A 13,619-nucleotide genomic window follows, 5' to 3' on the forward strand; every position below is an offset into this window, starting at 1 on the left:
TATATAGTGCTGTGAGTGAAAGCAGGTAAACACAGAACTGAGCAATCCTCAGAATTCCAGCACAACTGCACTGAATAATGGTGAGGAGTTTAACCAAAGGGCTCATTCCTGGCTCTCAAGCCTGTTAATTTTTTTTAGTTTTCCTTTTTAAGCTTCTCAAGATCAGAGAAGGTGATGTTGGCATCAGCCTCACCATGAGGAGCAGGGATACCACCAAGGTGTTCTGATATGCTGCTGGCAGAGAACCAGGGCAGCATAACCTTTTGTTGGAAGGGTTTCACGTTGCACCCACATGGACTGAGTCACAAGAGGTCATTCGAAGAGCAAACATCTAAGGAGAATGGTTTATGGACACCCTTTTCTCCCAGTCTCTCTGCCTCCCCTCTGCAGATGCCAAGGAGCACAGGGCTACCTGTGTCTTGGTGTCTCTTCCACTGGTTTTCCTTCCATCCAGTTCATTGGTGCTTCTAGAATGGCTCAAAGGAGCCTGCTAAGGTGGCCTTCAAGCCGCGTTTTCATATATTAGGAATAAATTTAGATACAACAAAAGCTTTTTATGAAATAGCTCAGAAGAAAGATCCTTAAAAAGAACCTGTAAAGCTCTAACCCTCACACAGACAAAATCCACGGTCACTGATGTCAGTGGATGATTAGGATGAGCTATGAATCCAGGTGGTTCTCCACAAAAAAGTTCCATTACTTGGCTATCTTGGTTAATAGATGGGAAAGAATACATCCTCAGAGAAAATAAGGTGGTTTGAGGATTTTGCATAAAACCAGCTGCACCACCAAGGGTACACCTCAACCTGTCACATCAAAACTGCCTGTGACTGCTCATTCTTACAGCACCAATACACTTCTCAGCATTCCAAAACTTCTTAAAGCTTCCAGTGTTTGGTAGTTAGCAGTGGAAAAGTAACCCAGTATCCAGAGAAAAAAACAGCTACAACTGCCAAAGTGCAACTTAAATGGAAATAAAACCCCATTACTTCTATTTATCAAAGATTTACCATCTTTAATTTTACTCTGCAAGCTGAAGGCCCAGCTGTGATTCCAGTATGCAGATAAAAGGACAATGCTAAAGAAAAGCCATCCCCTAAAAACCACAACACTCATCTTGATGCTTTTTTCTCCAACTTAGAGAAAACAGAATAGAATTCATTTTAACTAGGGCAAAACTATCAGATAGCTGACTCAGGGGTCCCTCCTTATACAGCAAAGGAGCTTTTCTTACATAGGTGTTTTCAGACTATTTCAACAGCAGAGGATTCACACATACAAGCAGGTGTTTTGCTGAGCACTACCCTACTATAAAACCACATTTGAAAACCTACACATTTATGAAATATCTTTACTCAGTATTTCCAGAATCACTGTACATAGAGTACACTAATTAAAGTCTCTTTTTATATCATGTTTTAGCACACAGATTTAAAATGGACTTGACGGGTTTGGAACTAATATTTCTGTATTATTTATCCCAATTTAAGTTCTGTTCTTTAAGTTCTGCATGGGATTTAATTGCAAGAAATGCTATAAAACCATCAATGATTGAATGTTGGGCTACTCAGAGATAAAATTTGAGTAATAAGAATGGTTTATTGCTACGATTTGCTTAGAGATATAAATCTATCAAGTTCCCAGTCCCCAGCATATATTAAGAAGGGACAGTGGTCTACAAATAGCCAATATAGGACTATCCTCAACTAAGTCTATAAAGCTAAACCAGGATATTTATTTCCAATGCTCTAACTAGTAGTCTAATCAGTAAAGCCCTTAAACTCACTATAATATTTCACTGATGTGTACCAGAGCATTACAAGTTATAAAATTTCCAATTTAATTTTACTGCATCCCTCAAGCTGTAGTAATTAGAAGACAAACTCACAGGGAAGCTGTTTATAGCTTCAGGGGTGAGAATTTTGAACCTGTCCTGCAGGTCACCCATGTCCTCAGGGTTCCCAGATCTAACAGCTGCCTGCAGACCCAGGAGTTTATTGTAATACTGCAGTAACTCCTCACTCAGATGAAGGGGGCAGATGTAGATGACGTCCACGTTGGCATCTAAAACAAAGGGGCACAATGTTCATTACTGGAAGAAAGGTAGACTCCATTCAGAACAGCAATCTGGTAATTCCTGGTCGTTTGCTAATAAACAGCTTCCCTAACAGAGCACAGGAAACAAAAATGAGATCTGTAATTCCCAAATCTGAGTGCTTTAACTGCTTTTTCTGTGCTTCAGCATTTCTCTGAAGACAGGTCAGCAACCCAAAGAAACAGCTAGTTTTCAGAATTCAATCTGCAGAACATATTGGGGGCAGAATTTTGAAGGCATTGCAGGGGGATTTATACGTGCAGCTCACATTAACATCAGTGGGAATTGCACACTGCTTTAAAAACATATCCCATTAACTTCAGTAAATTATAAAACTGAGCTATTAAGTTTAGAAAGCTGATGAAATTGCAATTTCATATGCTGCCTGGATTTTGCATGGCCCGTTCCTCTGCTTGTCCTGTCCACACAAAAGCTCACAGTAGGATACCATTAATAACTCTTGCTGAGCATGGGAGAGTGCAGATCAGCTAGTTAAATACCACAGTGTGAAAAGCTGTTTTTCTGCATGTAAAACAACTTGGGCTGACCCACAGTGGATACACAAACACTTAGGAGGTGAGAAAGTGAAGGGCTTTCTTAGTTACAGTTTTGGGAAAATTTTAACTACTCTGTTCTTCTAAAATATTAATGTTTTAGATGAGCTAATGAATTAATGGGCCTTGAAACATCAAGAGAGCAGGCTGCCAAAAAGCACTCCTACATTTTGATCCAACTCCTGCTGAAATCTGTAGGAAGTCTTTCATTGTCTTTACTGGGCACAGGAACAAGGGCCTGGGAAGTGCCAGGGACAACTGCTACTAGAGGTGAATGAATCAGAGGCAAAGCAAATACAGGGCTAAGGAAACCCTGAGCCTAATGTTATAAAAGAGTAGGATCTCTCTTCATTCCACTTTGTCGTTGCAGGCAAACGGCTCATGTTAAAAATATAAGGCCAGGATTTCAACTGAAGCATTCAAGTAGCACAGCATCTGACAACCAGCCCTGTATCCAAAGCCCTGACAGAGCCTTTATATAATAGTTCATTACCATGTAACTTTATAAAACAATTAAAAGCACAGTTCCCTAGAACCATTAGTCAACACTGGTGCTTTAAGGCATTTACTCTGACTTGCAAAATGAGTCTGAAAATTTACCAGCTAAGGTACAAAAAGATTATTTGCCACTGTTGGCTGTAATGCTGAATGGACTGAACTGACAAAAATTGAAAGGCTCAAGTGAATTTGTTGAATAAAATGCTGCAACACATTTTACTACTCTTAACACTCCCCTCTAAAGAGATATAAAAGTCTCCTTTGGACACAGCAGGGGCTCCAGAGACAGATTAATTCATAGGAGCTCACAAGCAGCAAGGAAATCCTCTGGTATTCTAAAGAAAAAGAAAATCAATATGGTAAATATCCATGTTCTTCTGCCAGGCATAGGTAAAGCATCTGAACTAGTTAATATTTTAGTTAATATTTAACTACTTTCCATCTTAATTATGGTCTATTTTACATTTTACAGCAGAACCAATTTTAAAGGGAGAAAAAATGGCTGTTTAATGTGGTGGCTTTGTCCCTTTAAGTTTCTAACTATCATTTTAGACACACACAAAAAAAATCTATGTTCAAAAGAGAAAAATATAAAACTGTACTGTGAAAAAAACAATATTAGTGCCTAGATAATATATAAAGGCAATTACATTATTATTTTAGGCAACTGTAAATTTCTGAATCTAATATATTTTTGTTACAAAGTTACTAAATGGCATTTATAAAATAATAATGATCCTGAAATATACATGAATCATGTAAAGTATGTCATTCCAGGGAGCCAGTGAAGCTGGTCACCGACAAATAATATTCTTCACTGAAAAACTTTTAAATAGATGTCTTTTCCCTCATTTGCTACTTTTAAAAAACCCAACTGGTTTAAATAAGGGCTTGCTCCTTTCCTGCACATCTTTCTCTCCACTTAAGCCTGAGTGGATGCTAGCAGAATTAGCTACCTAATTTTGTAGAACGCTCCAGACTTCTGATGGTTGGTGGTGCTCAGCATGGCACAGGGTGAGGCTGCTCTACCTTACCATGGAGTCAGAAGGAAGCCGCATCCTTTTCTTACAAATAACATGGGCAGATTCAAATGCCACAGCAGGTAAATTGCTTCTGAGCTGAAATGTTCTCTACATTTAACATTCACACAAAAAGAAAATCCTCATCGGTCAGTTTCTTACTCACAACTGTGGGGAAATAAGGGCCAAAAAAACAGGGAGCCAACAGCTCTGAACGTACCCAGTATGTCACACAGCCTTCCCAGCTGCATGTTCTGCTGGAGAGCAAGATCAGGAATATGCTCACGGATGCACTGGGAATATCCTGGAAAACAAGTAAAACCCCCCCGCCCCCAGTGGATTCAGAAAACCCCCAGGGCATATTTGAAAGAAATCAGACTTCTGGATTTAAAAATAAAAAAAGAAAGCTGTAATAAAAGCATTTCAACTCTCAAACACTGTATAGCACTAATTGCATCATCTTTATGATTTTACTTGTATTAGTGAACTGATGGAACATCATGTTTTTATGTTGTGAGGCTTTAAATACAACTCTAAACGTTACAGACCTATAGAGCTCTATAATTCAAACACACTGACTCAGGATTTTCAGTCTTCTATGTTGCTGGATTTAAAAAAAATAAATAAATGTTGATACCATCATTAAGCAAGAATCTGGGTACCTTTTGTCCTTCACCCAGAGAAAAGGCAACAAACCCAATTCATTCAGGAGATGTCTCAGTGATACCTGATCACTTGGCTGCAGAGGATGAACGAGCACCAGCCTGTCTGAGCTTGGATTATCTCTTTGGAGGTCAGACTTCCAACTGATGGTGTACCCGGGTTCACAAAGACTGCAGTAAATGACATGACCACAGGAAGTATAAACTCTAATCCTCTAATTTTGAAATTCAGCTAACTCTAAATTAATCAGTGTGCACCTACAAACACAACGTGGGCCGCTAGTTGCAATAGCTGTGAGCAAATTATAAGGAAGTTGAGCTTAATATTCAGTGTTTGGCATAAAATTGACTGATCCAGCAACAAGATCCTTACAAAATTTCCATATATCTGCACATGACCAAACGTGAAACTTTTGAACTAAAATCTGCTCCTTAATTCAGTGCTTTCATTTTGGCAGCTAATAATAGTGAATCTTGCAGGCAAATTACAACTAAGTAATCAGCATTCAAAGGTGCTGTGGCAATGACACTTTGCACACCAGAGAGCAAAACATGATAAGATAGAGAGAAACAGAAATCACCAGTTTCATTTTTAGTAATTCCTTGCAAAACTTAAATACTGTAGTTAGCACAATGGTACCAGGCACCTGCAGAACTCCAGCACTGTAAAAGACATCAATTTTTTGCCACTCTAATATTAAATGACAGTAATTTGAAAAAGCTTGTTCTGATTACTTAAACTTTAGTCTCAAAGCTTCCTTTTGTTCTCTCAGGTGGGACCAATTTTAAGCTGCTAACAACGCTGCCTAACAATTTAAAACATTTAAATTTTAAACAGAGAGCAGCTGATTCCTCTACACTCAGCTGTCCTCTTGAAAACACATCTGAGAACTATTGGTGGTCTGGCAGTGCTGGGTTAACAGTTGGACTTGATGATCTCAAAGGTCTCTTCTGACCAGAACGACTCTATGATTCTAACTAAATCTGGGCAGAAAAATGACAGGCAAGTATCACTTGGAAAAATCAATAATTATTTGAAAGGAATAATAAAGTGGAGTAATTAATTCATAATATATTAGCTTCCATTGACATGACCCCATTAGATGGAATGAGAGGAACAGTCACTCCTTGTGAGTCCTTCACCTTCCAGGGGACATCATGAAGCACTTTAATCCTCACCCCTGGTACATTTTGAACACTCTCTACTTCCATGGCTGGTCACCTGACAGTGCTTATTAAAGGCAGAGGCTTAATATTCCTTTCCTTGCAGTTTAAACACAGTTTGACCCAAATGAATTGTGTGCACCATGGTTTTGGTCTCCATATTCCAGTACAACTATAACCTGTGCCATCACTTCTGGATTTCTATGTACAGCTGCTTTATGTATCCCTGACATTTTGCAACGCAGCATTTGGTCTGAAATGCATGAAACATTTTGGAGAAATCTGCATTTCCCAGAAGCCAAAGTTCCTATCCAGATTCAAAGAACCCCTCCTTTGGTTGATCTGTTCCTGCAATCTGGGTAAGTTATACTCCAAACAGTGTCTCAAACACTTTTTGTTTTGACAACATCATCTTCCTGCTCAACCTCATCCATGACCCAATGCCCTTTAACTGCCATTTTCTTAATAAATTTTGCTCATCTCAAAGTGTCTTCTTTCAGCAAAGAATCCACAGCACTTTTCAAACTCACCTGTGAAGAAGCAGTAGCAGTACAGAGAGAGAAGGGGACACCACGTGACAGTTTAAGGAACCATGGGGTGATGTCTGAAGGGGAAGGAGAAAGACAACCTATCCAGGATTCAGCCACCTTGTGCTTCCCAGAGCCTGGGACAGGTCTAATAAATAATACTTAACTTTTCTCACTGTATTTGGCACACCTACTGTTCAGCTGAAACTGCTTTTCAAAAGGATTCATGTATCAGACAAGAGGAAGCCTTGATAAATATTCAGTAGGTTATATAAGGTGACAAATTTTATTTATTGTAAATGTAACTATTTGGGTAGAAAGACTGATCAACCATTTAAAAGTAGTTGAATGAAAAAAGAAACAGTATTTGAATCCCAAATATTGCAGAAGTGAATTCATCCATTAGAGCGTGGGAGTAAATCCGATTAGGAAGCTCAAAATTCATTTTTCCTTACACAAGCTGAGAAAAATGCTAAACAATCTTGAAACAATGAAGTCTGCTTCCTTTTTTTTTTTTAGCTATACTAGAAATCCAAAGGTTTTGTTGTGGTGAAATAAATGGAAACATTTGTTCCTCACAGCAGTTATAATTTAAGCCTTTCACTATCCCGTTTCCTGGATTATTTCCAGAAACTTGACATGAATCTGAAACTGTTGTGAAAATGAACACTGGGAGAAATTCATAGTTATGCCTCTGCCTCCAATTATTGGAATTCCACTTGCATGGGAAGAAAAAAAAAATAAAATCACAATCTGATTTGCCCTAAATGCTAAATCAAGGAAATGTGAGTAGAGAATTTCAGGCTCTATTTTTGATTGAGCAAATTGAATGGAGAAATCACTACGAGTGTCTCATCAAACTTCCCTGCCTTGGTTATTTTTCTGTTTTGTCTCATTTCTTGTAATTGAGACTTTTTTTATGATTACCCAGATTCAGGCCTTAAAAAAATAATGATCCTAGCTGTCATTCTGCATATCTGTTTCTCCTAGACTGAAACAAAAGTTACTTGTTTAAATTGTCCAGCTTCCTAGAATTCCATTCAAACAGGCTTCCTAATTGTAACATTCTACCAGGCTAAAGAAAAGGCAAAATATTTCAGGGAATTTAGCAGTTATTTTTCAAAACAAAGACAACACATGACAGATCAAAAGCATCAATAGGAAATGCCTGAGAACAAACTACACAATGGTGCTAGTTGAAAATGTTCCAGTAATGGCCTCAAAATTTTAGATATTAAAAAAAAAGACAAATGTGTAGGAGTGGAATAATAAAACATTGAAAATTATTTCTATTCTCACACTTGAAAGGTTTTTAGTTCCCAGACTTTGTTTTCATCTTTTCAAATATAAGCTGTTCTTAAATTTATATAAAATTTGGTCTGTTTCTTATCCATTTTATGCTGTTTCTCAAAACCAGTTCAATCTTAACATTTCAAAAGATAAAAAAACCCCACGTATTTATATCACAATTCAGTAACCTAAATGCTTATCATGATTTAATTCCTGTAACAACCCTACAGAACTCTACAAGAGCTCTCAATATACTCGATGCGTTTAATAAAACCAAGCATGAGTAACATTTTCAGAGAGCACTTTCCAATCCCTTTTTTGGAGGGCGTAATATTCTCCATGCCCTACTTAAATAGGTTTCTTAATTTTCCACGAAAACATCTGCACTCAAAGTCTCTTCTCTACTTACTTTCTTCCTCATTAAGAGAATATTTCCACTTGAATACTGCAGCCACCTCTTCCTATACAAATTCCTGTATTTACAGCAGAATATTGTACAACAGCACGTTACAGAATCAGGGCCTGGGCTCCAGGTGAAGTGCTAAATGAACTAGAATTTCCCTAGAGTATCAGAATTTACTTAAGAGGTTGAAATAATTTTAGGACTTCTATAAATTCCACCACATGTTACAAATCCATCAGAGGAGCAAGGGCATAATGATTAATTTTTTTTTTTAAGCTGGCCTGTTTTGATTATACTGCTTAGGGTTTTTTTTTAATACAACTTTGAAAGCATCTGTTGTATGACAACTCTGCTGACTTTTGAATTCACACACCTAATTAATAATTTTTTTCCTGGATAAATGCTCTCCTTCACATTTTTACCCAGTTTAGGACACCAGAACGTTATCGATTATTTTTAAACGATCCTGCTTAAAAATAGGATTCTGTCACATGATTTAACTTTACATATTCACATGTGACATGAAGACAGAGGTGTAATTAAAAACTGTTCTTCATCAAATGTATATTTATGTCAAACAGTCAGCATAATGGTGAAATAAAAGGCTAACTGGGCTCCAAAACAGAGAGCTTAAAACTTATTTACAGTCTTCATTAATTCAGGTCTTAACCAACTGATGTTACGAAATCCTGAATCTCTCAGGTCAATTAATTTGCTGTGTAAGTACAAATTATAAATCAAGGTACAAGCGTTTTGACAGGATTTCATGTTTTAAGAGCTTATTGGTGCCTTTTCCAAATTCCCAGGGACTCCTACCCTGTGATTTCTGAACACCTTACACTTTGCCATCACATCGTAGAAAACCGCTTTTTTAAGCTCCCCAATTCATAAATGTAATTAAATAATTACATTAGTGCTAATTAACATGAAACTGCAGATTATTTAAGCGCAAAAAACACTATTCAACTTCTTAATTATTCTTGTTCACACAGCATTTCCTTTTGCTCAGGCGCCCTAGGTGCAAATAAAGCATCCCATCTGCTCGTAATTAGAACTAAATAATTTCAGAGAATGTAGCTTATCATTTTGACTGCACATTTGATTAAAAACAGTGTACAAGCAATATCCTGGCTTATGGCTGGAACAGCAACAACACACGCAGGCCCGTGTTTGCCTATCATTAAAGAAGACTGAAAACATTATCGGTTATTTCAGGGGGAAAAAATGCAACTTTTTAGTTCATTTCATACAGATGAAAGCAAATTACAGCAAATCACCTCTCCACTGAACAGCGGCCCCCACATAATGACTTTATTTGCTTAATCCCCAAATTAAACGCCGTTTCGAGCGGAGGCCCTGTGTTATTACTCTCATCATGTCGAGAACATTTTCCTGCCGAGACCAATTTGAATAAAACAAGGGGCCTTCCTTGAACTCAATCAAGGAGTCATAATGTGGTGGGTAATAGAGGTTGCTGATAGATTTGCAGGCAAAAGTGTTATACCTAATGATGGGATATGGATAATAGTCCTCCTGGAGGTCCTGATGCGATTCCAGTTGGCTGCCAGATGCTAAAAATCAAGGAGAGCATTGATCAGTGACAGGAAGCTGTAGTGGATTCATCTAGTCAAACTTCAGCTGGTTTTCCACTGTACAGTTAAGCCAGGCATAAATTATATTAATTGATTTAATTACATACTTAAAACATCTTCCCCAATTAATTTAATTAGGTGGCTACATGAAGCTACTGGCAGGGGAAGATTGGAGGCTGCTCACTTAATTAACAGAATATGAATGAAAAAAAAAAGGAAAGCAAACATAAATGAAATTGTGAGCACTAATTAAGAGGCTGTCTGCAAACTTAAATACTTTCTGACAAAGTGGTGACAGCAATGTAGACAAGAGAGGGATTTTTTTTTTCCAGCAAATGAAGTGCCACAAGGTATATATAAGGCACTAAGGTAATGCAGTTAAAACATTGATTTTCTGACAGAAGTACTGAAGTTAAAGCAAAGGGACATTTTCAATAGAAACACAGCGACAGGTTTTGCAGCCACAAAGGCTGAATGGCTGATGAAGGATGAAATATGATCCTCGGACAAGTGTATGGTTAAAGGGGGGAAAAAAAATGGAAACAGCTTATTGCGATCACTGAAGCAAGAGATGTTTAGAGAAGAAGCGCTGCCGTAACAGCTGGTAGCACTGCACACCTTGGCCCTGCTGTAGAAATTCTCCAGGTGTCTCCGCCGTGCTGCCTCCAGGGTGTTTCTGACACGTGCCATGCGGGCGTGCAGGAGCCAGGAGCGGGCGAGCACACCTGAGGCCCACTGCTGCTGCCTGGCACGGGCCCTGCCGGCCCGACGGCTTCGCCACCTCGCCTGGATCTTCGCGGCGGCCGCCTCGGTACCCCCCTGGCCTTTGTCCCTTTGGCCTGGTCCATCCAAGAGCTTTTCCACACTCGAGTGATTCTTTATCACTGCCAGAATGTCGCTTTTGGTGGGATCCTTGGTGAGCTTCAAGTCTGATGCGACTTCCGCCAGCTTTTGGCAGTTTATGGTAGCCAAGGGTACAGCGTAGTCCTTCAGAAGCTTTTCTGTGTGTTCCAAAAACCAGGCAATGCTCCCCCAAGAGACACAATAATGTTGCTTGAACGCCAGAAATCCTGGAGCTTTCCAGTCTATCGTGCCATGGTAAACAGCAATGTCGCCATCAAAGCACAGCTCATGCAAGGCCTGACGTGGAGGCGTTTGCAGGGGCTGTGGGGAGCGAACAGCCATGGATTAATTGCCATTAATCATAAACGAGTGGTCAAGAGGCACCACTGTGGTACTCTATCTGCCTTAACTGTGGGCATTCGCGCTTCTGAAAGACACTCATTCTGATTTATACATCATAACCACAAAGTCTAGCCCAGCTTTACCAAAAACCATTGCCACACAAAGACCTCAGAGGTCATGCAAGACTAGGAGCATTTTTACAGAAATATATTCACTGCACAGAGGAACTCTGCTTGGTTTACCCAATCTAAAAATTGAGACTGACTGACTCCAATCAGGAAGTAGCTGCAATAGCAATCTTCCACTGACACTGCCTCTGTCTACCCCAGAATGGGCAGTATCCTGCCACCTAAATGCAAACTTGGAAAAATCTGGAATAGAAATGTTCCTGCCTCTTAACAGAACCCCATATTTACTGGCAATTTTAGCCAGCTACACATTAGCTTTGATTTTCAATCTAAGTGCACTATTTTCAATCCATTTTTAGGTCATTGTTTTTATTTACATTAATAAAGCAAATCTGAGAAATGGAGCTTGATGAGTTTTTTTTGATTTTCAGGTCTCCTCTTTGATTTTAAGACTTCCTCAATGGCACAAAAGTCAGGAAGTCTGGCAAGATCAAGCAAAACTCCAGACAGGTTGCTACAGAACACGATAATTAGCCATAAAAAGAAAGAACTGTTCCTTTTGCACGGGGATCAAGAACAATCAGCAAGCATTAAGCAGTCAAGGTCAAACTCCCCTATAGTCTTCTGTAAATATAAAGGGAAACACTACATTTGCTTAACTGCAGCGAGGCAGATTTAGATGAGACATTAAAAAACTCTTTTATAACAGTAAAGATAGTTAGTTAAGCACTGGAACAGATGGCCGAGGGAGACTGTGGAGTTGCTATCACCCAAAGTTTTCAGAACAGGTTAGAAAAACATCTGTCTGCAATATCACAGGTACAGGTAATTCTGCCTGGAGGTCTAGATAACCTCGTAACATCCTTTCTAGACTTATTTTCCAAGATTCTGTGAAGAAAACGAATTTAGGTCGAAGCCTTGAGAAAACAGGAACTGGCAATATATGAACTATCTCCTGGTTTACTTCAATATTTACCATTTACTGGATTCGGTTCCAAGCCCCCTCTACCAATTCAGGGATTTTACAGTCACACATGCCCCATCCTCGTGAGGATGGTATTTAAAATATGGCTAAAAACTTTATTCTCCTCACTGTCTGAATACCTGTGTCTGGGAGGGAATCTGCAGCTCAGATTCCAACTGTTGATCTGGACATGACCACGCTGGCTTTGATTTCCTTGCTGAAACCATGGAGCTGCTGGATGGAAGTGGTGCAGTGTTACCTTTGCTAGAGGAATGTGTGATATAAATTGCTTCCTTTGAGGTTGGGAAGGTGACAGCATTTGTATTCTCAGGGCCCACAATACTACTGATCTCTCCTGGACCAAAGAAAAAGATTGATTGCAGGTTTCATTGTTAGAAGTGCAACAACAGAATTAAACTGATACTGTGCCACCTACCAAGAGTTACTGGCACACTCTAGTTTGCCCTCACATCCAAGCAGATTGCAATTTTCAGTTTTTATCTATAACGTTTTAAGATTATCTTAAACCAATAGTATACTCAGGATAACAACATCAAAATATTAGCACTTTAGTTCAGGATATTGCATATGTAATCTTAGTTTTCAACCAGCCCCTTTCATTTGGAGGACTTTTCAAAGTTATGGGACTGCTACTGAGCCCACCACTCATTTTGCTTGTGTTCCTTTCCACACTGATGTCACATGCCACAAGCAGCTGTAGAAACAGGTTTTGAGTACATGTTGGGATAGATCAGAATCCCATTGCCCAGAGTATATTTGCTTATTAGGAGCCATTCATTTAATCCCACTGGCAAAAACTGATGCTTGATCAGCTGTTTTAAGTTGTGCAAGTCATGACTTAGAGTAACATTGGCTTTACATAACACCAACAGTCAGATCTTCAGCTTCAGGTGCTTAGAATGTGAAACATACAGGTAGGAACCTACCAACATTTCAGAAATTATCAAATCCTCACAGGGAGTAAAAATATGTTTCCTATTCAGTTGCAAGTCACAGGATGCTCACCTACATCTTTATGCACTTGGTATTCTTAAGAATCTGAGTGCTCATTAGACAGCTGTTTCCTCACAAGATGAAACAAGGGCCTGAAACTGAAGTGGAGAAGCAACTGATGGTTGTTATCAAGCCTTTGTACTCACCTACAGGTGATTTCTTGTGCTGCCTTTGAAATTCATGGAAAGGTGCTGCTTTGGATACAAGAGGAGGAGTCTGGAGAGTTATCTTTGCTGCTGGAGGGATAAGCTTTTGTTCAGTCAAGCTCACAATACCTGCAAGAAGATGATTTTACTGAACAATTCAATATACTCCAGCTATGAAAGAAAAAATAATTAGTAGCAATGAAGAAAGAATTAAACAAAGGCAGACCTAAGTTTCTTCCAATTCCAAATCAAAACTAGAAAAGCAGCAGTTTTCTTTTATTGAAAGATTCATACCTCACAAGATTTAATATTCTACCTTCAGTGAGGGTATTCTATTCAAATGCCTATTCAAATTAACAAACACATGCAGGATACTGC

General features: G+C 38.9%; 1 protein-coding gene across 1 annotated transcript in view; it reads right to left on the minus strand.

Annotated features, from left to right (window-relative positions):
• Nucleotides 1-13,619, minus strand: part of IQCH (IQ motif containing H) — a gene marked incomplete at its 5' end in the record, with an annotated part of 68,354 nt that overhangs the window by 38,667 nt on the left and 16,068 nt on the right. Inside the window, 6 exons of the mRNA XM_008947260.1 lie at nt 1,889-2,064; nt 4,387-4,470; nt 9,717-9,783; nt 10,423-10,968; nt 12,222-12,436; nt 13,242-13,370. Coding sequence (XP_008945508.1) covers nt 1,889-2,064; nt 4,387-4,470; nt 9,717-9,783; nt 10,423-10,968; nt 12,222-12,436; nt 13,242-13,370 — 1,217 coding nt within the window. The remainder of the gene's footprint in view (nt 1-1,888; nt 2,065-4,386; nt 4,471-9,716; nt 9,784-10,422; nt 10,969-12,221; nt 12,437-13,241; nt 13,371-13,619) is intronic.

This window comes from Merops nubicus, unplaced genomic scaffold, assembly GCF_000691845.1.
Source record: "Merops nubicus isolate BGI_N331 unplaced genomic scaffold, ASM69184v1 scaffold15519, whole genome shotgun sequence".
In the NCBI taxonomy this organism is placed as follows: Eukaryota; Metazoa; Chordata; class Aves; order Coraciiformes; family Meropidae; genus Merops; species Merops nubicus.